This window comes from Erithacus rubecula, assembly GCF_903797595.1.
Source record: "Erithacus rubecula genome assembly, chromosome: 1".
In the NCBI taxonomy this organism is placed as follows: Eukaryota; Metazoa; Chordata; class Aves; order Passeriformes; family Muscicapidae; genus Erithacus; species Erithacus rubecula.
This window is the reverse complement of record NC_136658.1, coordinates 72,697,812-72,724,979: the sequence shown is the minus strand read 5'-3', so window position 1 is coordinate 72,724,979 and position 27,168 is coordinate 72,697,812. Positions and strand designations below refer to the sequence as shown.

Below are 27,168 nucleotides of genomic sequence, written 5' to 3'. Positions count from 1 at the left end.
TGAAAAACAATATCAAAAATTATGTTGAGTAATATTTTGTCAGTGGGATTATGCTGTGATATTTATCATGAACAGAAAGTTGCAATATTCAAAACATGGCACTTAGCAAGAAATAATAAACCAGAAAACAGGGAATATAAAGCAAATTTACCTCAGTATCTGTTTTTCTCCTTTGCCAGTCAGAGCATCTGTTTTTTGCCTTTCAACAATTTTAAGTTTAGCTGAGGTCTGCAAAAGCCAAATTTTTAGAAAACAAGTTGAATCCTAATCACAATCACAGATACAGAAGTAAATAGGATTTGCACAAATTTACTTTATTGAAGGCAAGAAATTTTTGTACTTGAGGAACTTCAGTATTAAAGATAACAGCTAGTATAATTTATCACCTTATCATATCTGAGATGTGATTCTGTGACATATGAGGCAAGAGCAATGCCACAGTTGTCATCACTGTTTTGGTAATTTATATGAATATAGAGTGCTGTTATATATGATTATTATCCATAGCACTTTTTGCTAGTACAGTTTACTCCAGGCCTATCCCAACAAGAATCAGCCATTGTTGCACAAGCAGCTTTCCATCTGTAGCAATCTATAACCGTGGATCTTTTCTGCAAAGAAATCCCAGTTGCAAGTCAGATTCCAGTATGCAAGCAACAGCTTGTGGCAAAAATCTGGCCTGAAACAATGGCCTTTTAAAAGAACTGCTATAGCTCTTCTTTATTGGCTCTCAAATTGATTTCTGAACACCACCAGAGAGTGTCTTTAAGATCTGTGGACTCCAAATCCCAAACCAATGCTTCTCCAGATTGAAAAAAAATGCAAAAAAAAGCAAACAAGAATACATAAAAAAACCACTGGTGCCTCTAGCATGAATTCTCAAGATTGTGAATTTTTAAATTTATTTTAAAGCTATCATTTAAAACTGACTACATCCTTATGGACCAGACAAGACAAACATCAAAAGCACTCAGAAGATAAATATATTTTTTAAACATAAAAAAGCAGAAAAACACTCAGTAATAAAAAGGTTAATAAAATAAATGGCTGCGCAGAAGCATCTTTGCCTTCTGCTTCTGCTGCAGGCTTCAGGAGGGAGCCAAAACAAAGCAGGAAACACCTAAAACAGCTGGTCTTCTTTTAATACCTACCATTTAAAAATGTCCATTCTATGATATTTTTTTCCTTACTGTCAGCTATGAAAAAATTACAAACATAATGAGAGAAAACAAAGGCTTAAAAACGACTATATCCATTCTCTGCAAATTAGAGAGTGTCACTAGGATACATTGTTGTCACAGGATAGCAATACCCTGTGGTATATTTACTGTGCAAGGTATGGAAATTGGTAGCCTATAGCTAAATCCATCTAATTCAACAGCAGCCAATATCAGTGTGCAAAACACTGATATTTTAATACAGTTGAATGGGTCTGCACTGAATATACGTCTACTTCTGCCTCTATTAAAGTGAACAGTTAAAAGCAAAGGATATGCAGATTTTAAAATAATATAAAAGTCAAATCAAAGTCATGGCAGAAGAAGATCTGACGGGAACAGATACACCACTGATCCTTTAGAAATCAACAGAATCATAGAATATCTCAAGTTGGAAGTGACCCATAAGGACCATCAATTTCAACTTCCTGTTCCTTGCAGGACTACCTAAAATTAAAGAATGTCATCCAGTTGCTCCTTGAAATCTGACAGGTTTGGCGCTACAACTAATTCTCTGGGGATCATGATCCAGTGATTGACCATCCTTTCAATGAAGACCCTTTTCGTAATGTTCAGTCTGCACTTCCCCTGATGCAGCTTCATTCCCTTTCCTCATGTGCTGTCTCTGGTCACCACGGAGAGGAGATCAGCACTTTTCCCCTCCTCTGTGCCCCTGGAGGAAGGTGTAGTGTGGGCTGACGTCACTGCTCAGCAATGTGGTCACCCCTCAGCCTTCTGTCATCCCAGCTGAACCAACTAAATGACCTCAGCTGCTCTCATAAATCTTGCCCTTGAGGCCAACCACACTGTTCACCCTCCCTGGGACACACTCGAGTAGTTTGATGCCCTTCTTAGACTGAGGTGCTCAAAACTGCACACAGTAGCTGAGATATGGGAGTGACTGCCCTGTTCAGATCAGCAATGTACAAGATACATATTTAATCTAAACTACTCACTTAGGCTCTGCTTACAGCTCAGGAGGAGGGACAGAAAAGTTCCTGGGGAAATTAATTTTATCTTGACCTAAAACAAATGTGATACTTTGCACCTTAGACACAACTCTTTCTTCATAGATTACAGAGGATTCCTCTCCAACTACTTTAGAATGGCTATTTGATGCTTTGAGAACTGGAGATAGGGATATTAACCTGAAGATGACTATTTCGCACTCATATGATTCTGAAATCATGACAATAAATAATAAATTCCTGAAAATATAATGCACTAATAATACTACCTTGAAAAATCTTAGACCCCAGTGCCTCACTATGCAACATGCCAGTGCCTATGCCTCACTTCAAATGGTGTTTCACACATATTTAATTGTTTTTATAGGGTGCTGAACATAGGCACTCCTCTTGCCAGCATGTTCAGTAATAAAATCTGCTTTTATTCCCTTTCTTCTTCCAGAAGTTCTCAGTTTTACTGCTAATATAAAGATATTAACAGTTATCAAGAGCATCTCCCAGGCTTTTTCCTGGTTTCATGCTGGAAAGTTCATTTAAGCAATTCTTTTAGATTTCCCAAAGTAGCAATGAACCATGTAAGAGAATCAGTTGCCCACTGTGCAAACACATGGAAACAGTGCTAATTGCAGGCTTTTACCCCAGTTTGCTATGAAGGGGACTCAGTGGCAGCAATTCTTGAATATCACACTACGCATTACTAAAAGTAATTTATTACTTTTACATTATTTAGGAATTTAGAGCTTTTATAGAATAAGAAGTACTATGAATCTTCACAGATTCCTTTACAGGTTCCTCCAGTTTGTAATATAAAACTTCAAGTATTACATAAGTTGCAGCAATAAAATTTAACCTATGATTTCACTAAAACAAGATGTCTTATCCCTGTTTTATAAACTTAACAGAAATATGTGTTGTATTTCATTCTGAACTGGTCAGATAGTTTTTCTTTAAAAGAAAAAGGGACACATATGAAAAGAGGTAATTACTACTTAAGGTGGATGTCTCTACTGCTGATAATTTGCTTCTGTTCTATTCAACTGCATAGCAGTCTTGTGACTGATGGATGACCAAACATCAGAAAACTGCTTTAGTTTTTTTAATTTAGTTTTCAGTTATGGGCACTCTACTATGCTAGGGAACACTGAAACTCCAATCGATACAAAAGCAAGAAAAGAATTTAATATAAAGAAACTGTACGATCTTTCAATTTATAGCTCTTAACATTTTTAAAAAGCAGCTTTTGTAAGATATTTGGTATACAAATGAAGTTATAAAGCACCCTGATCTAATGGCATTAACAGATGCTGGTGTTACATTAAGAAAGCATTAAAAGCTACTGAGTCGCACGTTTCTTACCTGTAAGATCTCTGAGAGGTACATGCGCCGCTCATCATTAACTTTGTGGTAGGCCTACAGTCAAAACAAGATACAGGCTACCATTATGCACAAATTCTAAAAGCTGAATGATGCAGAAGATTCAGATATATGGCAGAGCCTTCTTCCAGTGACACACTTTTTGCAATTATTCCATTGCGTGTTCCACACACATCTGTTTGTCACACAACATTACAGCTTTTGCAGTCTAGAGGGATAGAGTGATTACAAACCTTTGCTTCTTGTTCCAGTCTAAGTTGGTAGTCCTTTAGCTGATTCTGGAGACTTTTCTTCTCTTCTTCTAGCTGTTTAAGAGTCCTCTTTAAGGAACCCTATGGTTATGGTAAATAAAGCAGTATTTACAACTGTTTCCATTCTCTATAAAGATCTCATCACCATAGTCCTTATTCTTCAACCATAATGATGTTTGCCATTCTCTTTGGTTCCTGTGCATTTTTTTTTCATGGTTCTGGCTGGCACAATTCAGAGACAAATTAACTATATGTTACAATTATCAGCTATGCATTACACATTTCCACTGCATTAAAATGATGCAGGTACAGTTTTCCACACTGCTGCTCCTTGGCAAAGTCACCTTGTGGTGACCAGTCAGAATTGCTCTTTTGTTCTAAACAAAATTCCCCATGATGGCTCTTTTTGCAGTAGAAAGATTTCACATCTTACCAGCACATCCATTTTGAAACCACTTGCTGAGAGAGCTGCTGGGCTGGTTGAAGAGCCACATGGGACATCAAAGGTAACTCATACTAATTTTGCTAGAAAGTAGTACTTTGTGGGGAGACTGTCTTGGGTGTGCAGCCATCTCCTTCTCTACAGTTGGAATGAGTAACAGCAGTAGAGTCCATTTTGGTTACTGGCACTAGCCAAATCTTTGCTTGCTATGTAATGGAAGTAAAACATACACCCAAGCAGGAGTTCCTCTACTTCCAACATAGGAAATTGCTTTTCATAATCCCATTCCTAATTTGTTCCATTCTATCCAGTAGAGACATTATCACAGAAGTCTCTAACATACAGCTTCACCCTCCAAGTTCAGGAACACTGCATTACAACAAAGAGGAATTTGGGCAAACATGCCAGGAGGCCTGTGTAGATGAGCAAGTAGTTCCCAAACAAATTCAAACACAAGAAGGAAGCCTAGAGAGGGTAAGAGAGGGTAGCCCGGGAGGAGTACAAGGATTGTTTAAACAGTCAGGGATCAGTTTAGGAAAGCTACAGCCCTGATAGAATTAAACACAGCCAGGGATGTCAAGTGCAACAAAAAAAGCTTCTATAGATACATTAGTGATAATAGGAAGTCTAGGGAGAATGTGTCTCCTTTCCAGAGAATAGATTGAGAAGACTCTTTAGAAGGAGGATTTGGGGAAGTTGGTAGATGAAAACCTTGGCATGATCTGACAATATGGCTTGCAGTCCAGAAAGCCAGCTGTATCCTGGGCTGCATCATAAGAAGTGTGGCCAACAGGTCTAGGGAGGTGATTGCCATCCACTGCTCTGCTCTCTCAAGACCCCACCTGAAATACTGCATTCAACTCTGGGGCTCCCAAGATAAGGATGTGGACCTATTGCGGCAGAAGAAGGACCAGGGAAGGACCATAAAATCACAGGGCTGGAGCACCTCTCCTTTGAAGACAGACTGAGACATTTGGGATTCTTCAGACAAGGGAAGGCTCTGCAGACACCTTTTAGCACCCTCTAGTACCTGGAGAGGGCCTACAAGAGAGCTGGAGAAGGACTAGTAGTGACAGGATAAGTAGTACTGACTTTAAACTGGAAGAGGACAAGTTTAGATTATATACTAGGAAGAAATTTTTTTTACTGTGAGGGTGATGAGGCACAGGTACAGAGTGCCCAGAGAAGTTGTGTATGCCCCATCCCTGGAAGTCTTCAAGGTTGGATGAAACTCTGAGCAAAACAATCTAGTGTAAGCTGCCCCTGACCATGGCAGGGGGGTTGGAAATAAATGGTCTTCAAGGTCCCTTCCAATCCAGATCATTTTATGATTCTAAGATTATTCAAGGTCAGTTTACACCTGTTCGTTCTTGTACTTAAATGTATTTTAAGATAATTGCTCTCCTTCCTCCCTGGTGTTTGTCCCCAGCACGTATAAACAGAAGACATGAGCATGTTTTTTCCACATTCATTTCACTAAGATGATTAAGCTGAACTTGGAAAAATGATCTTTGACACAGCAGGCTGTCCTTTCATCTAATCATCCTTCATCTAATCAACCCCTTCATACAGCAGGCTGGAGCTCAGCCTTCTTATGGCTGGAGAACAGAACTGGCCTACAGCAGGCCATATTCCAAAAGCCATCTCACTGCCTTGAACAATGTCACTGATTCTACTTCTCTACCTATATACATTTTAGGATTGCATTTTCCTTTTGCACAGTTGCACAAATCAACAAGGCATCAGCTAGAATACCCAGATGCTCCTCTGCAGTCGTATCAATTCACAGTTAATAACATAATTTCTTTATTATTTTTTAAATCCTTTGGTATACACTATTAAATTTTACTCACATTTTTAATAATCTAGTCTTCACTGTCTTTCTAAATCACATCCAGATCCCAATTATATTATATAATTGGTTTCAGGAGAGAGATATCACAATCTAATTCAACTTTGTGTATCAAGGTCATGCATGAAATATTAAGATTCATCCTAAACCTGGTCCTGGAAGACCTCTGCTTGTACTCTCCCAGCAGACTCCTTCACTAATCACCGCTATCATGTTCCATTTGCCAGCTCTTTACTCATTTAACAAATCTACTCATTTTCATTTTCTCAAAATTAATCAGTTACTTCCCATGTGACATGATATCTTTATCGGAGGTCACAGTGAACAAGATTACTATATTCTTGTGACAACAAATCTCTTGTTGTACTACAGAATGTCAACAGGTTTGCTAGCCATGAGCCCCTTTTAATACATCCATATTTGAATTTCATTTTGCAACAACTATTCCTCTTTTTATCTTAAAATTGGGAAACAAAGTGCTTTTCTCCAGTGCACACAATGTGCACATGTTTATTAGAACCACTGGTTATCAGATCAGTGATGTGACAAGTCAGTTCTTTCAGAATCCTAAGATATGGATTACACATTTCCCTCATTTAAACATATCCAGCTCCTTGAGTTTTCCTTAGGATTTGGTTGTCATTTCTTTTTCCAAGTACTTGCTGACATTAGCTATTTTTTCCTTCGTCCTGCATTTTATCGTTTGTGCCTTTACTTAAACCACAGGCAATATATACATGTTTAATTTAAAGTGAATAAATTCATGATCATTCAATCTGACAGGTTTTTTGATTGGCTTTTTTGCAATGCTCTTGTACATTTCAAAAATACAATATAGTATTGTGTCCCTCTCATCTATTATTTTCTGATAAAATGTGTTAATTATCCATTGAGTTTTGTGCCTCATCATTATTAGCACTTGGTTTTTAGTCTTTATTTACAAGTCTAACATACATTACAATTTCTTTCAGTAGTCTAATAATATTATATCCAAATTCATCATCCAGATATTATATTTACACGTATATTTGACTGGATGGGATTCAGTCTGAGGTGAGGATATCGACATTTGAGTGTCCAAAAGTGAACTGAACTCCTACTAAGAGTCACAGTGAAGACAATCCACGATGTGCAGTGATTTATTCAGCTAAGCAGCTAAAGAGCTCAACTCAGTTGCATCTGAGTTGCATTAAAGAGTACAAGACACATTCATGTGTGGCAGATATGACACATGGGTTACACAAGACATGTCCTTCTAGAGCAGTAATGGGTTACTTTGAACTGAAACATTTTCAAGACTCTTTGCTTACACAGTTATTCACTGAAGATGCCAACCAAATAAATCTAGATACAAATCTCTGTACTCAGCTGACTGTAACTGCCTATAGTAGGAAATAAAAGACCTAGCAAGGAGGTAAACAGCTACATATTGAAAAGTAAATATTTGTGTCCTAATATTTAAGAAAGTCATTTTGTTTCAATGTACATTTCAATATTATTTACCAGTATTATTCCGACTAAACTTTGTTTTCCAATCCGTTCTCAAGATGAATTAATCAAAACAGCTGATGAAGAAAGAATCAACAACATTGTCAAAGTCTCTCACACCTGCTACATACCACATCTATCTCTGTTTTGTTCTTTCCTGGCAAGTGTGTACCTTTAATACTTGTTATCTCTTCATGTTTTTGCATCAATGCTATTACATTCCTGGTCAGTCAGGTTCTTCCATTTGTTTGCTCAGATCCCTTGGCTAAAATAAGTATCTGTTCCAGAATTTTTTTCTTTTTATTTCTAACGCAAACACCTGCTTAGTCAAAATAGATTAATCCTTTTCTTTCTATACTGATTACTTGACTATTCCCTTAATAATCAATTTTTTTCTCATGATTTAATGCTAGGCTTTTGTTTACCAGATTTTCTTAGTAAACACTGAAACAAGATAACAATTCTCCAAATATTTCCCCTTCCTTTTCAATGGGAATTTTTTTTTCCAATTTATCATGCTAGTCTCAGACCCATAAGGCCAGTATCCATATATGGTTTATTTCTCAGAGAGTTTATGAATGCTTGCTGCTGGTAAAAAAATGGCATATGCCTGTTTTAAGTCTCCATTCTTTTGTAGCAACTGCAGATTATTACAACTTTTATTCTTTTGCATAATTTTCTGCATAACATGTTACTTATTTGGCTCCAAATTTTATTCTTAATTTTTAAAATATTGTGTTTCATGAAGATTTCCCTAGGAACAATTTCTGTTAAAATCAAGATTTTGCAGGAGCATGGCAAAAGGCACAATACTTTTAAAACATGTTGCATAACCCTTCCCACCGTTCAAAAGGGGAAAAAAAGAGATACAGAAGAGCTGTATCTTTGAAGAGTATTTTGCCCCTGATTGAACTGACATTAACTTTAATTTGTTACAACTGGCATACTGGAGACATGAAAAGAATTGAGGAGTAGTTGCAGGTTTTTTTCCTAATTAAAGCAGAAGTACCTTGGATGCAGATGAAATCTTTGTCCAAATACAGAAGGTTCCTACAGTCATTTCAGGCAATGTTGGCCAATTCAAGGAGAAAAAGTAAGCTGCAGATTAAAGAGAAGATTTGGCTTAATTCACTAGGGTCATGTGCTATTTCATTTCAACGTCAGTGTCTCTACAGAATTAAACAAGACAGAGAAGACCTCAGCACTGTTGAATACAAAACGAAACTTTTTTGGCTCCTTGACTTCACTGCACGCTAAAGATTCTAACCATGTGACAGCATAATTTGTACATCTTTTGTACCACCTACTACATATTTTGTATCACCACAGTAAGCTCAAATACAGTACATACAAAAGTTCATGCTGCTCCCCAGATTTGCTCTATATAAATCCACAACACAGTATTTATTTTTTTACTAGATTGTCCATCAGTGTTATATAAGACAGCAAGACTTGCTGTTGCAGCTGTTACTTAAAACAGAGCAATTTGGTGATGGTACTCATCTAATTTCTTTGAGTTCTTTCATTTAAAAAGTAAACTACTTTTAGATGTTTTTTCATTAGTCCTTTCAGAAGCACTGTCTATTTTTTGCTGCCAATGCAGCTGGTCCATTGCAGATGCCTGGGCATTCATTCAGCTCTGGAGCAAGGATGCCATCCAAATGCAAGCAAACAAACCGTGCACTACGCCGCTTTTGATGAGCAAGCAGACGGAAATGGGTTGACAATGTGTCTAAAAGTATACAGTTACCTCGCAAATTGTAATAAACCTACCTCATAAATTGTAATAAAGCCATGATTACAAATCTCTTATGAAATAAGAAACCTCTAAAATACTCAAAATTTACAGATTGGGAAGCGAAGCCCAAAATCAAAGTAGGACTGGAGTTGCAATTGTACTTCAGGAAGAATTTAACATCTTAGTGCTAATAAAGCAGTTTATGCAATGTCTTACATTCTTCAAAACTGCTTTTGTCAAATAACAGGGAGGCATCTGAGCTGTTGCTGTTGTGATTGCCCATAAGACCAAGCTGCCTCGAGCTGCCTGGTGTGCTGCTGAAAGCCTCATGGAGTCTCAACACAAACCTTCCCAGTGGTCATCTCTCTAACAGGGCTCAACATGGCAAGAATGCTCTACTCATATAACCTAGGCAAGAAAGCCTTTTCCATCTAACAGCCTAAAATTTAACCCAGAAATAAACTGCTTGAGTTACATTTTAGTCCTCTGCTTCCTAAAGACCTTGCATTCTCATATCTAATAGCCTAAGAATGCCCTTGCCACCAATTGCTGGGACAATTTTTGAAGCCAGGCTGTCAATGAGTCAGAAATACAAATATTTGCAAGGAGGGAGATGGAAAAAGTGAGAAAGGCTGAAAGTTCATGTCTATTTCTGGAGTGAAGGCAGGATTTCAGGCTCAATTCTTGGGTTTTTCTTACCAACTTGCTATTGGTTTTCCATCTCTGATATGCAATATGTTTGAATCCCAGTCTAGCTGCCTTTCTCACAGCTAATACCTAGGAAACTTAGTTAACCCAGCTTGAGAAGTTCTATTCCTGCATCCATGAGCCTAATTGATGACACACAGCTCAGTATGGCAGTACTGAAGTTCTTGTGGAAATCTCATGACACAGATGCTTCTACTCAACCGAAAGACCTCTCCAAGTCCCCAAACACTATAGAATGCAATTTCAAAACCAGACACTAAGAAACTTTAAAGGAAAAAAACTTCAGAGAGGTCCTAGAGGTCTACTTTAGCCAGGACTGGTTGTAAGTTATCTCTCACTCCTACTTTTAAAGCAATTATTGAGGAACTTGCAGAGTCCTTGCATATATGAAGGCTTTAGCTGCTGTACATCAACACAAATCAAATGAGAAACAACAGCATATCAACTCAGCTAAATCATTAGGAGCTGGATTTGCCTTTCCTGAATTCTGTGGGAAACATGCAGAAAGAAACCTCACCAAAACAGTGCTTCATACTGTAAAACAACACAAAAGTTCACAGAAAACAGAACTTATAGCATTCATTGACATTGACTTGTAGCAGAGTTCTTACAACACAACAAACCTGAAAACAAAGCAAGGACCAATGAGAGCTCAAGAGAACCAGAAAGAGCTTCCCAGCTATGTAGATTTGCCCCAGAATGAAAAACTGTCAACAAAACTCCAGGATAAACCACTACTATAAGTTCTGGGAAAGCTTTTTAAAAATAATTTAACCAAATCCTTTTTTTTTTTTTTTTTTTTTTTTTTTTTTTTTTTTTTTTTTTTTTTTTAGATAGATTCATTACAAGTTCTTCTACTAAGCCTTGAATAGCAGGCCATTGTGTGCCTGAAAAAAAGACATAAGCTGACTAAGGCATTTAACCTGAATTTAAGATCCTTAGTTTTCAATACATCATCCATGTCAAACCACTCTGAGCAAGCTGGTAAAAAGCTATAACATACAGAGATTTTAAATGAATACTTCCTTTATATAAAAGAATTTTGCAGTGCTTAGCATGATTCACTCTCAGAGGAAAGACACATTAATCTTGTGTCCAGCAATGACAAAGGCCAGAGTTTCACGAAGGGAACAACAATTCTCCAGTTCCTTTTTTCTCAACATTTTCTTTTCACTTGACTCAAGTTACACATTTGCCTTAATATTGCAAGAAAATGAAAATATAGAAAGATACTGTGTGTGAATGTTAAGGCCACCCACACAAGTTGCTCTCGTTCTGGATTTTTCCTTGCCCTGCTCTCAGTGGCAACAGAGGTGACAATTTCTAACAATCATTTCACAACAGACAAGGTGACAAATCCATGGCATCACCAAGCAGCTCAAACTTGTTTTCTTCAGAACCCTACTCATGTATATTAATGATTCTTATGCCAATTTGCTGCCTCTTGAATTTTTGTCCATGATTTAGAACAGAAGCAATATATCTGTCAGTAGTGTTGGGGAAAAAAAAAAAAAAAAACAACACAAAAAGCCTTTTGCGACCCATTCTTCTTGACATTTTTAATTTAATTAAGTTTTGTTTAGAAAATAAGCTCCCTTTACTTCAACATGAGGAGGTGACATTCATCAGGTGACTTAAGTGAATCCTTTAACATAATTTTAAACTCATCAGTAGCAAAACCAAATAAGACATCTTCAGTTTTACTGAAATGGAAATTGGTTTTAGACTGGTATCAGTAAGTTCACGAGTCATACATAGCTTAAAGAATTATACTTAAAATCATTTAGCATAGCCTATTTCTCCATGCAACATTCACTTGGATCCCGTAAGAGCATCAGAGCAGGCGAGGAAAGGTTCCCTGCACTTGCCTAAATGCCAAGTGCCCCCTTGTGGTCAGCATCATCCTTAGATGCCAATCCAGACCCGGAGTGGAACTGCTCCAGTGCACTGTAATCGGGGTGGGATGCTCACTCCCTAAATCCTTATCTCAGTGGTCTCCACACAATGCTCACAGGGGTCATGCACTGACTTGCCAGGGGAAGTTAGAACAGAGACTTCCAGCGCTGTGGTTCAGATTGACAGAACAAGGCATTGCTGATTCAGAAATATCTCACTTAGCATCTTCTCCCATTAGGCCTGAAAAAGGCTGGATTCCTTACACATTTCTCTGGAAGACATCCCGGAATCCCATCAATTGCTAAGGAATTCTTGAGAACAGACAGATAGGAATGCCACTTGATTCCAAGATTTTTCTCCAGTTCTTTTCTTTGAAACACAAAGTGTGTTCTGCCTCTGGGCACATCAGAGAGAGATTTGAGTAAAACAGTCTCCTGGTTTGAGCAAGGCCACCAGGAGGAACAACTAATGTCAACTTGACAAGGAAAAGAAAAAAGGTTTTTTGGAAGTATTCAAAGAATTTATTTAAGGTCAAATGAAAGGAGCAGGAAGGGGAAGTCTGTGAGGAGGCAAGATAACAGCTTAGGGCAGCCAGACCAGAAAACTTTGGAGAACTTTCTCCAAAATATTTCCAAGTGTCATGAAAAGCTAGGATACCAGATTTCTTCTTTCCATAGATGGCTTAACCCAGGAAGAGCAACAAGGTTCATTTAAGAGTCACTTGCTAGGAGAATTGTAACCATTTCCTATGTGATTATAAGTGCTGATGTCCCTATAGGCAGTTATCAACGCCTACTGAAATACAAAGTGTGCACTGCATGTTTTCACAAATCCAAGATTCCCTTCCTATCATATTGCAAACACGTATGTCTCCAGAGAGACACTGACACACATTCTGCTTATAGTTTAAAACTGACACAAAAACCCTGACATGGTTGTGTGAGGCTATCAGTTCTGTGGTCACTGTCCTTATAGAAAGGCAGCTTTGCAAAGCAAATATCTGGCCCTTAATGTCAGAATTTTCTCCTCTGTGGTGCTGGACATTGTGAAAAAATTGTGATTTATCACAGAAGCCCTGGTTCCTGGGCTAATCTTAACTAGAGCGTTGCTAAGGCAATGCTATCAGGAGTGTGCTCTTCTGATTTTGCAGCACGCTTTTCAGTATTTGCATACTAAAGCTGCTATCTAGGGACTCGTTCTTGCAGAAATGGTGAGAGAGAAAGGAATAGTTTTATTTCTGTTTATATGGGAAATTATGCTTAGCAGAGAACATGTATTTTACCAAAATTCATTTTATGAAAAAATGCTAGCACACGAAAGCAGCATGTTTAAAAGAAGCAAGTAAAATTCACATCTTATTATACTTTAGAGAGAATGCTTTCCTTCTGTAATTATTTCTGAAATACTGTATGACATTTGTATTATTCATTGGGACATAAAGGAAATTACTGACTAAACAGTTTTCACTGTTGGAACTCCCTTGTGCTTGTCACTGTTATTTTAAATCTGCCCTCAGTACACAAAAATTATTTTCTAAACCCTGGCACTAGGAATTTTTGTGTTCAAGGTGTTGGTTCTGCATTTATTGCTATGCTACATCTACATGATTTTTCTGAATCAAAAAAAAAAAAAAAGTATTATCTCATATTAGTATAAGGACTTCAGAAAGATAACTGTATGTATAAATGGACTAGGGGTGTTTTTAATAGAAACAAATTATTCATCAGCACAATTCTAATTCCAAAGCAAAAGTAGTGCTAGCCATCTGCAACAATTACTGCGATTTTTCAACACAGAAAATTCTCTGTGCTTCCTTGTTCATCACTCCAGAATTTGCATTTGTATTCTTCTCTTTCATTCAGGTTTTTATAGCTTGCTGACTGCCAGGGTCCCTGATGACTAATCTCTTTTCCTAAAATTTTCCCTGTAGTGCTTGATATCAAGAAAATATTTTATGCTACCTATGTCTAAATAGGTTGAATTACCCTACAGACATGCTTTCCTCCCTCTTTTCTCTATAGTAGGACCTTAAATGACTAGTTTGAGGGAGCTAAATCTCTTTAATATCTTTGAGATAACTGAAAATTGTTTAGTAAATTAAGAATTGTTAGAGGTCCTTCTAAGAACCCTAATTATAATTCTAAGTTTATTTGGAACACAGAAAATAATATTTAGTTTTCTAAATACGTTGCTCAAACCAAGTCTACTGCTTCCACGTTCTAGAAATTGCATCATCTTGCTGAAAGAACCACTTTTCAATCTTTTCCACAGAGCTTCACACAATCACAGAATCAACCTTTTTGGAATCAACAAGTCCATCCATTAACCCAGCAGTGCCAAGTCCAGCACTAATCCATGTTGCCAAGCACCCCAATGTGTCTTTTAAATACCTGCAGGGATGGTGACTCATCTACTTCCCTGGGCAGCCTGTTCCAGTGCTTGACAAGCCTTTCAGTGAAGAAATCTTTCTTGTGCAATACATTTAGGAGGTATATTTTCATATGGGAATATATTTCCTATTCATATGCAATGGCAAGTTGAAAGCTGAATATCACAGTGTACTTTTGATTTTACAGACACACACGCAATTCTTTATATACCCCCTCAGCATTTTTAGTTTGAGCAAATGTATACTGATGACTGGCTGAAAACTCTTTGTTTTTCTACCACTCACATCTGCTCTCTATTCTCATCTGTGAAGAAGCTAATATTCTCCCCTAATCCCCGAACAACTCTCAAAAACCCCAAAAGAATTTTAACAAACCTAAATGCTTGAACACCAGAAAAAATTACCTGTGTATTTTTACCAATGTTTTATCTTTTAAAATTATCTCTATAAAAAGCAAAGCTGCTCTTCATTCTCCAAGAGCATCTGTAAATAAACACAGACTTTTCTGGTGGCTTCAGTTAAAAAAACAAAATGCAACAAAACAAAACCAAAAAACAGCAAAGTCCTCGTAATTTTTCTGCTCTTTCCATCTCCCAAAAGTCAAAACAAGGAAAAATGAAACATTTCATTAAATCCTTAAAGCACTTTCCTTTCTGGTTAGCAAACAGGAGGATTTATTATGAAGAATGAAGGAAGGACTTGAAACTGCATACCATAGCACATGCTATGGGGTTTCAATTTTCCCAGGCTTCACTAAGTGAGCCTAGGACTCATCAAGCTCTCTTCTAGAGTCCTTTTGGCAGTATGAACCTTTCAGTTGGGCTGGCATTATTCCTTTCATGGGAACAGTAATCAAACCTCTCAGGACCATGGCTCATTGGTGAGGAGGCAATGCAGTATTTAGCAGGGATTAGAAATGTACTGGATTGGTGGGAAAGGAGATTATCTCACTGGTAATGCCTCCTGGAGAGCCTGGCAAGGTGTAATTGGATTGGTTAGGAGAGTACTGGCAATTGGAGGGAAACAAATACTTGTGATACTGTAACTATGCACACCAGTCTGTGCTTTACAGGCTGACTGGAATAACATCACTCAAACAGACTCTGCTGTAAATTTTCTAGATCAGTGTTCTGTCTTCAAGACTTTTCTTTGAACATAATCCCAGTTGCATTTTCAGATGAACTCAGAAACAGGAAAATGGGGTGGGGAAGATTTTGTTTTCTTTTTAATTGGCTGTTAAAGAAAAGAATCTTGCCTACCTACAAAACACCATGGTCTCTAGGAAAACACTAAAACTGGCAAAAATGTCGACTGTTTGAAAACTATGGATCAGAACAGAAAAAGCAGTTAATTATTCACACCCTCTTTACAGCAGATAACAATCCTTCCCACTAAAAGAGCATGCAGCCTCCTCTAGGGTCACTAAACTCCCATTAATTTTTATAAGCTGAAGCACCAAAAAAAGTCAGATGGTAACACTTCTATAAGTATAAGCAACAGGAATAAAAATCATAACAGCCTGCTTCATAATCTTCTTTATCCTTGCTTGTATTCCAAGGTATTGTCACATCTTTATCTACCTTCCCTATTTCTAAAAGTGGGTAAGAAGCAGAAAAGTTGTCAAATATTTCAGCAGATAATAGGCTAAGGAAAAAGTCTGAATTTACAATTATTTTTTTACTTCATTTACTACCTTAGAAGACAAAATGACCATAATAGTTGCTGGTGTTATTTCCTTGGCATTTTCTTCTCAAGATTGCAGAAAAAAACAATTTTATGCTGTGTTGAAATAAAGGACATGAAGTATGAGTGCATTAAGGAATAAATTTTTTAAAATGAAAACAGATACTTCCTTAACTGATGTAAAAATTTACTGTAAAATGAGGAGCTTTCCTGTGACTTTATTATGGAAAATGTTATTGCAACTATTCATCTAGTTTATCACAGCTAATACAAAACTGGGATTTTTGACTGATACAGCAGAGGCTTGTGCTGCCATGCAGAGGAGCCTCAAGAAGCTGCAGAAATAGGCAGAGAGGAATTATATGGAGTAGAAATGGAGTCCTGACCTTGGGGGGAGAAATAATCCTAGGCATCAGTATATCCTGGGGCTGGCTGGTTGGGAAGGAGCCTGGGAGACAATAACTTTGGGGTCCCAGTGAGCAAGGTGCTCCCTAGAAATCAATGCACTCTTGCTGCAAGGGTGGCCTGTAGCTGCCTGGGCTGCATTAGGAAGATGTTGCCAGCAGGTCAAGGGAGGTAATCCAACCCTTATCCTTAGCACTTGTGAGAGATATCTGCAATTCTTGGTCCAGTCCTTGACTCTTCAGTACAAGAATGATATGGGCTTCCTGAAGCAAGTCCGACACGAGGTTTTGAAGATGATTAAGAGACCAGAGCACCTGACAGATGAGGAAAGGCTGAGAGATCTGCAACTGTTCATCCTGGGGAAGAGAAGGTTCAGGGGTTCTTATCAATGTGTAAAAATATGTGATGGGAAGGAATGAAGAAGAGGGAGCCAGGCTCTTCTCAACAACCTGTGTGACAGCACAGGAAGACTGGAATTCCATTCAGTCACAATTTAAGACATTTTTTACTGCGAGAGTAGTTGAAGACTAAATGATTCCATAAGGTTTAATGTTTTCACATTTATTCACAAATTTAGTCCAGCTATTCCATCTTGCACACCTTACTGCAGATTCAATTATAAAACCTTCACCCAGGAAAAAATTCCACTACAAAACTCCTCCCAACATTCAGGTTTTATGTACTTCCTACTTAAGGATTTTACTCTATATTTTTTAAGCAATTGCATATATGAAACAACAAAAGCATCAGCTGTACTGATGTTTGGGCTTCTGGACCAAGCTGCTGCTATTTTTTCTCATGAAAAACAGAGACCATATGAGTTTTCCAACTGGACTGTGATTTGTTGTTAAGCCAACTAAATTCCACAGTACTTACCACAGGCATTTTATCAAAGGTGTGAACAATGGACAATTTATCTGCAAATAAACAGAAAACTGTGACTTGGTGATACAATTTCAACAAATCTAATCATCACTAATTCTCTTGAAAAAGTTATGAATATCCATTTCTACCTGCTGGATTTCCATGAATAAGCTCCACCTTATCACGAAGAATATTAATTTGCCTTTCCAGCTGTTCGTTCAATTCTACTTGTGTCTCATATCTGGTTTTCCATTCATTACCTTAAAAAAAATACAGAATTATTATATTTCCCAGATTAGTTCATGTAATTTTAAGCAAAAGCAATTTTAAAACTGTTCCTTTTAACTAACAGAGAAAGTTTTCACTTAGTAATCCTCATAATAAGCTTCTTTGCATACAAAAGAGCTTGAAAATATAAATCAAGGAAAAAATTTCACTAGGCTTACTGTGGTCAGAATATTAACCGGCTCTGTGAATTCATATTCTATTATTATTATTAATGAAACTTATTATTCATAGTTTCATTAATAATTAACAAAAAAAAAAAAAGCTAGTGTGGCTACATGTAGTATTTCTTAATTTCACATGTGAAGCACCACAGTTATAATAGTCACATTTGAAAAGTGAAAATTTAAATTTCTAAATAAAAATTTGAACCCCTGCAGGTCCTTCCCAAAAGACCTATTTTTTGTGTGTTTCTGAAACATTTTACAAGAATGTTGTAATTCCCTTACCTTCATTTTCAACAGTGTTAAGACTTTTTTCCAGTTCTATTACAGTGTTTCTCAGTTCAAATATTGAGCTTTCAAGCATCTGCCTGTGGTATTAAAAGAAGACAATAAATTGCTACAATAGCCAAATAGCTCTTGTACTAGTCCTATTACTGAAATTAGAAAAAAAAAAATAGATCAAATATAATTTCAGAAATATCTCTTGGTCATTCCTATGTAGTTACATTATCTTGTTCATTCTTAAATGTATTTTTCTCCGTGGTTAATATAGTACCTTTAAAACAATGAAGCATTTCTACTTTGTGAATAAAATTACTTTCACAATAAACCCAAGATAGATATTGCCTAAAATACAATAATTTTTTAGCCAATCATCAGAATTAAAAAAATTTAGAGGGGACATTTACCCTAATTTTTCATCTAAAAGAAGATGTCCAATGACTATGGCTTTTTTTAAAACAAGAATATGCCTGAGAGATGTGTTATTTGAAATTCTGAATTAATTCTTAATTTTGACTTACTGCTCATTGATTAATAGCAATTTCCTAGATTGCACCCATATCAAATCCAATCAAAACAAACAATATTTTATGACTACCGGAAATGAAAGCGAGTAATTAAAGTAAGATAAGTGTTTAAAAAAATACAGGAGTTGAAGCCACCATTTTTTAGGAAAATATATTTCTGCCCATTGATTAATCCTGTATACCGATCAGCCAGAAAGCTGAAAGGTACCATGGAAACCAGGCTCTTTCTCCCTTGGAAGGTCTGACCAGAGGCAGAAGGTAGCACAACCCACCTGGCATGCTCCACACAAAGTGCTGGGTCACTCTCATCCTTCAAAGTGGCTAGGTGGTAGTTTAGTGTCTTACAATGAAACCTATGATTTTGATCACATCAAGAGGACATTACTGATAAGTTATTGCCCATATTCATCCTAACAGCCTGGTTCTTTGAGGAGATGTCTATGGAGAAATGTTCCTGCCTGTGAGGTCTCAGGATGTCAGACCAGGACAGGTGCACGAAGCACAATGCACAAAAATGTGGAGGCAATTTGTGCTTTGTCCTTTCAACATAAGTTTGAAAGGCCAATATTTCAAAAAAAAGTCAGTGGCTCTTGGACACCTCAATTTTTCAGAGCCCAAATAGAGATATTCCAGAAGAACTGAGAACACAAACAAAGAAGGCCCTTTGGGAAATGCTTTACAATACCAATATGACTGGTGGCTTTGAAACTTAGCCTAGTTCACTGTAACATTCAAGAGACAAAATTATTAGGCTGTAATATTTGGGAAGCGGGCATGGGTGGGGAGGAGGGAATGTTTAAAGGAGAGCTTTAATTTTCAACACAGATATTCATTTTCTGAACATGTCCGTGAGAAATGCTCTTCAAGAAGTAATTATCTAAGCTCTGAGAAATCAAAGCTCTGATGACAGAGACTGATTACTGAGAAATTGCATCACCTCTTGCACTCCTCGTGCTCACATTCAGTTGGTGGCACTTCTTTTTCACAGCTTGAAACAACAGATTTCAACTGCAAGCCGCAGAAGCAAACCAGCTGCTCACAGGGAGTTGAATAGGTAAGCTTGGAATAAGGAGGGCTGAAGAACTGAAATTGCAAAGAAATATAAAAAGGAGTAATTTAAGGTAAGGCAAGCTTGTTTTCGGTGAAAGAGACACCCTGGGGAACAGCAGGACAGACATCTTAAATGGCAAGGAAGAAGTGAAGCTTCCAAGATCTCCTTGCTTCATCTTTTTGCCTTTACCAATATTAAATTAGACAGGGGGCACATTGGAAAAAATAATGACAGTACTGGTAACTTGCTAGAGACAAAAAGGATAAGGTGAAGCCCAGCCAAAGATAGCCTTGAAACATGACTCAAAAAGCTTTAGATGTAGGAAAACCAAAGGAAATCTGATTGCTGCTGCCTGGTTTCTCCCACTCCAAATAAAAGAGGCAGATGGCTAGGAAAAAGAAAGACAACATCTTACTACATTGCTGCTATCATTGCAACACAAATAGATAAGGTTTCTGCAGAGCAGATTTCTATCAACTTCTTAGAGCTTGGAAAAGAGGAAATTATGATGACAGTGAGTGCTAAAATGGGATTTTTTTTTAAAGGAAATAATACTAAAAATTAGAAACAGTCAAAGCTGTAACCAGAGCTAAGCTGTATCAAAATGAAATTGTTTTCATTTGCAAAGAAATTTTAACTAAGTGCTCAGATGCAGAGGGAAAACACTGGAAGAAAGAGTTCTTTAAATCTAATGTTACCAGTTCTCAATTTCTATTACCATTTCAAGACTATACAAAATTTCATTTATTAGATTTTATTATTCTTTCTGCACCATTAACAAAACTGGAAGCCAAATTCCAATTATATTTTGTTCTGATGAATATATGCACAGAAATGGTAAATTGTCAGGTGTCACACTGTAATTGCTACACTGACAGAAAGTCTTCTTTCCATGTGGCAACAGAAACCAGTTTTTTTAAAAAATGTAATTGTTATTAAACATATAATACTCCACTAGCACCCAGAATGCATCCAGGGTGAAACCACTCTTTCAGGCAGTGTATACTTACTAAAATACATCTGTGCCCTGACAGAGAAGGGATGTAGAAATAAACCACTTTGAGAGGCTTGGCAAGTATTTCTGGAGTTTAACATATTGGAGTATTTTGCATTTCTGGAGTTATTTCCTATTGTGATAGGAGATGAAGGTCATGCCATTTACCTGTCAGTGTGAATTTAATGCAGCTGTGTACAGCTGCCTACCTGCCCATCAGAGACTTGGTCTGTGCTTAGAGGGACTGCACTGGACATTTTACCTGCAAGCTCACATGTGTTAAACATAATTAGATTATTCAAGGCCTATAAATCTTCTCCATGTCAATGGACAATTTAAAGTCATCACATAAGAAAGCCTGTAAATCCTGAAACCTCACATGTAAGTAATCATTAGAACCTAACCACATCCTAACATACTAAGTATAACAAAATAGCTCTTGTGAAGAAAATGAGAAAAAAAAATGTGTAGTTCAGATAAGAAGGCTCTGATTGAAACTACAAAAGAGAAAAAAATGCTAGATTTCTTTTTAAGGCTGTCTACAGGTTTTATTTTACTTGACAATGGCAGCCACTTAGGATGAAAACCATTTTCCTGCATGTTTTGCAGGTCTGGATATCTGGAAGACATATCAGGCAAAAGGCTGCCTGAAGCAATTTTCTACAGTGAAGAGAGAAATTCAGGAGAGAAGTCAGGAGAAGCTCAGGGCAAATCATCAGCTCTAGGGCATCAGCTCTGTAATATGGAAGATCTTCACTGAGTCCCGTAGAAGATAAAATGCACAGATTCCTTCAGAATCTATGAACAAAGCAGAAACAATATTGCACAGTGCAGGGGCACCACATGGAAGAGCACACACAGTATTGAAAGCTATGGACTCCTGACACTTGCAGTCAGCAGAGTGCTGGGAAAATGCTGCAGCTCTCCTGGCAAGGAAAGCCACAGGAAATGAAATCTCACAAGCTAAAGTAACATACAATTCCATCAACATTACTAAGTAGCTGACATGCATAAATATATGTCTTTAAGATCTCTTTTTCTAATAAGAAGTACACTGCAGTATTATAAACCTTCTCTCTTCCTCTCAGAAACATTTGCCATGACATTTCCTGATCAAAACGTGTGCTGAATCTTGATCACAACAATAGTCAGATTTGAGCTGACTTTCACTACAGCTGGGGGAAAAAAAAATTAAAGATTTCACAGCACTACATCCACAATCATCGAGAATCAGTAGGTACATTAGGAACAGACCCCTTATGGACGTGGAGGATCCAATTTACTCTGTGAAGTAAAAATCTCTTCTTCATCACTGCTAAACTAGAGTGGTAGGTGGGCTGTTAGCAAACTGCCTAATTGGTGCAATAACCAGATATGCCACTAAAAAGATGACAAGGGTGAGATGGCAGCGAAGGAATGCAGACATCTATCTGCAAGCTACTCATCCCCAGCTTGCTTTCTACCCAAGGGAGAGAAACTGGCACCTCCTAGGGTGTGAGTCATCTCATGCTAGAACAGCCAGGCAAAGTAGGTCAGATGAATCACACCTTCAAAAAGCTTTTCTGTATTCATTGACTATACATGCCACTGGTTTAGATGGAGATGTCTAACAAGCCTGGTCATTGGCAATTAAGATGAATAAGCAACTCCTAGGAAATTGACAATAATAATACTGTCTATTTGCACACAAAGAAAATAGTTATAGAACCCATCTGGAGCTGAAAGTCTTTTACTGTCATGCCATCACCATAAAGGTTGTCATATATTTTGCTTTTATCCATAAGTAAGTCACCACAACTCAACTTTTTACCTGAACGCCATTAGTATCAGGATCATGTGTCAGGTAAAAGAATTGTTGCAGGCAGAGGATAACTGATCTACTTACCCTGAGACATTACTAAGTCAGGAGATTTATTAAAGGTCACTAGCTTACATGTTGGTGCAAGTATGTCCAAGCTATTTTTTGTGCCATTTTGAATATATAAGGTATAATTTTGTCTTTGTTAATGTTGTGTTTTCCCTTTCCATTTCATAAAATCCACAAGTTCAGGACTAGTTTGAAGAGGTCTGCAGGTCAGAGACTGAAAGAAACATTGTTGTGGCAAAAAATCAGTATGAATAGAATGCTTGAAAATGGTATGTAAATGTAAATATTAAGGGTCTGAATTAAGGCAGCACAGGAGATTCTGACATTTCTTGTTTTCATTTATTAGCACTCAAAAGGCACAGGGAAACACAGAGAAAAACGTGCAGCTTCCTAAGCAAACTGGGGGAAAAAAACAATCCCAGGCATGAGCACCAACAATTATCACAGCACTGAAACAACTGCTGCTTTAGCAAGGGGACTGACTGCTAACAGGAACAAGTCCTCATCCCTGCAAACTGCATGCAGAGATGTCCTGCCTTACCTAGAGGTCTCAGAGATATTTACTGACACTAGAGGTGGGCGAAATCCAGCTTTACACTTTTTCTCAATATTGTGGAAAGCAGTGTTCATGAAGTGAAATTGTCCATTTTATTCATCCTGCCCCAGTGAGGTATGCACCCATCTAAATGTCTTCTCTGTTTTTCCCTCTGAAGTGGCTTCTCAGCCCAGTCTACTGTGTTTGCCTTGGACACATTTAATTCTCTCCGTAGCAGGTGGTATGGTATCTGTGTTTCAGATTTTTGCTGAAAACTGTGTTGATAGCACAGTAATGTTTTGGTTAATGGCGAGCATTGTTTACACTGGGTCAAGGCCTTTTTTGCTCCTCACGCCACGAGTGAGAGAGCTGGAGGTGCACAAGGATTTGGGAAGGAACACGGCCAGGGCAGCTGATCCCACTGCCCAAAGAATTATCCCAAACCATATCATGTCATATTCAGAAATAAAAACAAGGGTGTTGGGGATTTGCTGGGGCTGCTTTGCCTCGGGAAAGGCATTGTTCCGCTGGTGGCTTTTGCATCACTTGCTTTTGTGGGGTTTGTTCCCTTTTTGTTGTTGTTGCTCCATTTTAGTTATTAAACGCGCTTTGTCTCAATCCCCCGAATTTTGTCTCTTTCACCCTTCCTTCCTTCTCTCCCCCGTCCCACTGGGAGGAGCGGGAGCGAGCGGCAGTGTGGCGCAGCAGCCGGCCCCATCTTCCTTTTCGGCTGCCATTATTTATCCCGTTCCTCCGGGCTCCCCGTGCCACTCGCATCCCTCGTGCCAGCCCTTCCCGGTGCCACCGAGCCAGCGGCGCTCCCAGCCCTGAGGGGCTGCGGGCACGGCGCGGGCACAGCCCGCTCCCCCCGCCCGCGGTGCCCGCCGCCATTTTGCCGCAGGGAGGCGGCGGGAGCCCCCCACGGGCGGTGCTGCGGGGCCGCTCCCGGGGCCGCCGCTGCGCCCGGCATTGCTGCCCGGCCCGGCCTCGCCGCGTCCCCCGCCCGACTCACTGCTTCCGCCTCTCCCGCCCCAGCTCCAGCGCCAAGCGCTCCGGCTCTGCCGCCCGCCGGCCGCCGCCTTCCCCCATTGCCGCCGCCGCCCGTCCCGCTCGCATCCCCGCGTCGCCGGCGTTGCGCGGGGTGACGGCAGCGAGCGGCCGGCCGAGCCGAGGGAGCGGCGCGCTGAGGCCACCCCACGCCCGGCTCGGGCACCGTGTTCTCCGCAGACCCGCGGCTCTCCCGCTGCCCAGGGAAAGCCGAGAGGGGAGACGAGGCCGGGCGCCACCGGCAGCCGCTATGGCCGGTCCCGGCGCACCTGCCCCGGCCCTGAGGAGCCGCCCGCGGCTGTGACGGCCCCGCTGGACGGGCTGTCCGTGCACTGATCAAGTCAGTGGTGTTAGTCAATGTATACTAGAAAATAATTTTATTATCTTACATTGGTGTTGATTGATGCTTAAAAATGTTTGATACTGCATTTTTCAAACAAGGAATTTCAGATCAGTTCATGAGTTTCTCAAGCTAAATCTTTACGGGGTGAGTTAATCAGATTATTGCAAAAGTGGTGTCACCTCTGCAAGGTTCTCCCTGTCACCTTCTCTGGCTGCTTCAGTGCCAGTGCTTCTTGGATATTCGTGTGACTTTTCAATGAGCCAGTACAGCTCCTGAAACATTGAAAACTTACATAAGAGAAAATGTTTAATGTTAGCAGTTTCTGCTGGTTGGTGATCTGCAGTGGCTTACCAGCTGCACAGGAAAGCACCAGACTTGATGCAAGGGACAGGGTGAAACTGGGAATAATTATTGCACTCTTAAATCAACTCACCATTTCACAAGACTTCATGCTCACTAGAGGCACTATCACTTTCCCAGGACGGGAGGGGGTAGACTTTAATTTTCCTTTACTCATAAATTATGAAAAAGGGTATGGTTTTCTCAGTTCAAATAATTTGTTCCATGAGTATCAATGAGTTGCAAACCAAATGCCATAGCCCTACCACTTGCTGGGTAACAGAGGCACTGCTTTAAAAGTTCAAAACATGGGTTATGCATCACCATTATTTTAACACAGCATAAACCAGTATTGCCATCCACAAATCAGTGCTGAAATGAGAATTGCAATCCTAAAGGGGTAGTGTGTCACGTTGGAATTGCTCAATTTAATGCCCCACCAATACTGCAACAGCTGGACATTATGCTGGGCATAATCCAGCAGGATTTAATGACTGGGAGTAGAAAAGTAGGATGGAGAGTGGGAAGAAGAAAAAGTAATTTTAATTTCACTTGTCTGATATATATTAGAGCAAGAGATTATTTTTAAGACTCAAGTTGTAACTGATGCTATCAGCTAATCAGTGAATTATCATCTTTGGTGTGGGCTGAATTCAGAATTTTCTGGTATTATTTAATCAAGAAACAAATTTAGAAGAGCACTGTAACTGCATTTAAATTTAGCTGCTCATTTTGCCTTCATCTTTTACTGAATGCTACCTTTTTAAGACTCATATTGAAAACACATTTCATAGTGAACCCAGTAATTTAAGTAATGACTTAGACCTGGGTTAGCATTCATAACTCACAGAGTGTACTGAATATTAACAGCAAAGGTTTTAATCAGTAACCATTTTTCTTGTTACCAGTTTTTGTGAACAACTGCTTCAAGATTCATGTAACCAGCCTGATGAATTGTTCTCAATGGGTGGGCACATTCAGAAAGCTGAAAGAGCCCTGGAATCACAAGCAGTCTGAGAACAGAGGACACAGGGCAGCTGAGGGTTATATTCCCACCCACAGCAGACTCTTTCTGCCCCAGGAGACTTTAATTTGACCTCTCCAGGATACTTTGAGGTCCCATCCTCACCCAGGCATTACTAGGCATCTTAACCAGGTAAGCTCTCAGGAACCAGGTCACTGTGCACATAAGGATGAGCTCAGAACACACTGGCTGGGTTGGCAGCACAGCAGGTCTAACTGGGTTAGACTGCTTTGCCTGATGGTTTGGGAACAGGAGTGAGAGAAAAGCCAAAATGTCTTGTAGACTGAGGTCTTGAGTGAGTGTGTGAAACTTCAAACCACCATTATTTTTAACAATCACAGCAGTAACACAGTGACACTTGCAACACATAAGAATTTTCCTCTATTTCTTTATTCCAAATAAATTGGTTAAAATTGTGTATATGGATACCACTAAAGGCATTATCATTTAAGGCTTTTAATGGGTTAATTTTAGTAACAACAGTTAGAAAACTTGATCACAGCACAATGTGTTTTGAAAACAGAATCTTATACTTAAGTATGTATTTATGATATGTGAAGGCATTAAACACCTAGTTACTTAAAAGCAAGGTAGACCAGCTGCTGAAGGTATAAACTAATTTTTACAAAGAAGTTATTTCTGTAGCACCAGTAACTAAGGTATAATGAATGGCTGTGTGGGTAAGGGGAGACTTGTGGATGTTGTGTATTTTGACTTGACCAAGCACTTTGATGTAGTCTCCCCTAGTACCTTTATTGGTGAGTTCTAGATCGGATAACTGGGTCATAAGGCTGCTGGAAAATTGGCTGGCCCATCAGGCTTAAAGTGTGGTGATCACAGTATGACTGCTTGATTCTGGGATCAATACCTGAGACAGTATCCTTCATTCCAGATTGACAGTCTGGAAGACTGAGCAAAGACTGACCGGCTCAGCAAATTTGATGGTGATTTGATTATGAGTTGAGAGGATGCAGGAGGAAAAAGGTGACCATTCACAAGTGTGTACACAGCCTGGAGAAACCTAATGAAATATAACAAAAATCAAGTGCAAAACCCAGTATCTGGGACTGGTAAATCCCATGGATCTATACAGGCTGAAGCAGTGTCTAGAATGCAATGTTGTAGAAGACACAGGCTTCCTGCTGAAGAAGCTGCCATGAGCCAGCAACAGCTTACAGCAAACAAGACTGAGGGGCTCCTGGGCTGCCCTAGCAAGGGCATAGTCAGGAGCCTGAGGGAAATGCTTCTTCCACTCTGCTCAGCACATGCTGAAGTGCTTAGCTTTTGACTCCCAAACAAGTCCCAAGGGCTGTCCCAAGGTCAGGAACTTACCTTTGTTCAGGCTGAAAAGAAGGCATAAGGAGAGCATAGTGCTGTAGTCAGCTATGTAATATGAAAGTCTAAATGAGATGGAGAAACCAAAGTTTCCTCCAAT

The 27,168-nt window shown here is 38.9% G+C and overlaps 1 protein-coding gene across 2 annotated transcripts in view; it reads right to left on the bottom strand.

Moving 5' to 3' along the window:
• Nucleotides 1-24,287, bottom strand: part of LOC306805943 (coiled-coil domain-containing protein 169-like) — a 29,945-nt gene extending 5,658 nt beyond the window's left edge. Inside the window, exons 1-8 of one of the 2 annotated variants that reach the window (XM_079314263.1) lie at nucleotides 23,993-24,123; nucleotides 19,471-19,616; nucleotides 18,010-18,092; nucleotides 17,425-17,535; nucleotides 17,288-17,328; nucleotides 3,793-3,891; nucleotides 3,542-3,595; nucleotides 152-228 (exon numbers count right to left, since the gene is read on the bottom strand). In XM_079314263.1, coding sequence (XP_079170389.1) covers nucleotides 152-228; nucleotides 3,542-3,595; nucleotides 3,793-3,891; nucleotides 17,288-17,328; nucleotides 17,425-17,535; nucleotides 18,010-18,088 — 461 coding nt within the window. In that variant the 5' untranslated portion in view covers nucleotides 18,089-18,092; nucleotides 19,471-19,616; nucleotides 23,993-24,123. Of the gene's footprint in view, nucleotides 1-151; nucleotides 229-3,541; nucleotides 3,596-3,792; nucleotides 3,892-17,287; nucleotides 17,329-17,424; nucleotides 17,536-18,009; nucleotides 18,093-19,470; nucleotides 19,617-23,992 lie in introns of both variants that reach the window. The other variant, XM_079314262.1, reaches the window with a different exon arrangement.
• Between the last annotated feature and the right edge of the window lie 2,881 nt (nucleotides 24,288-27,168).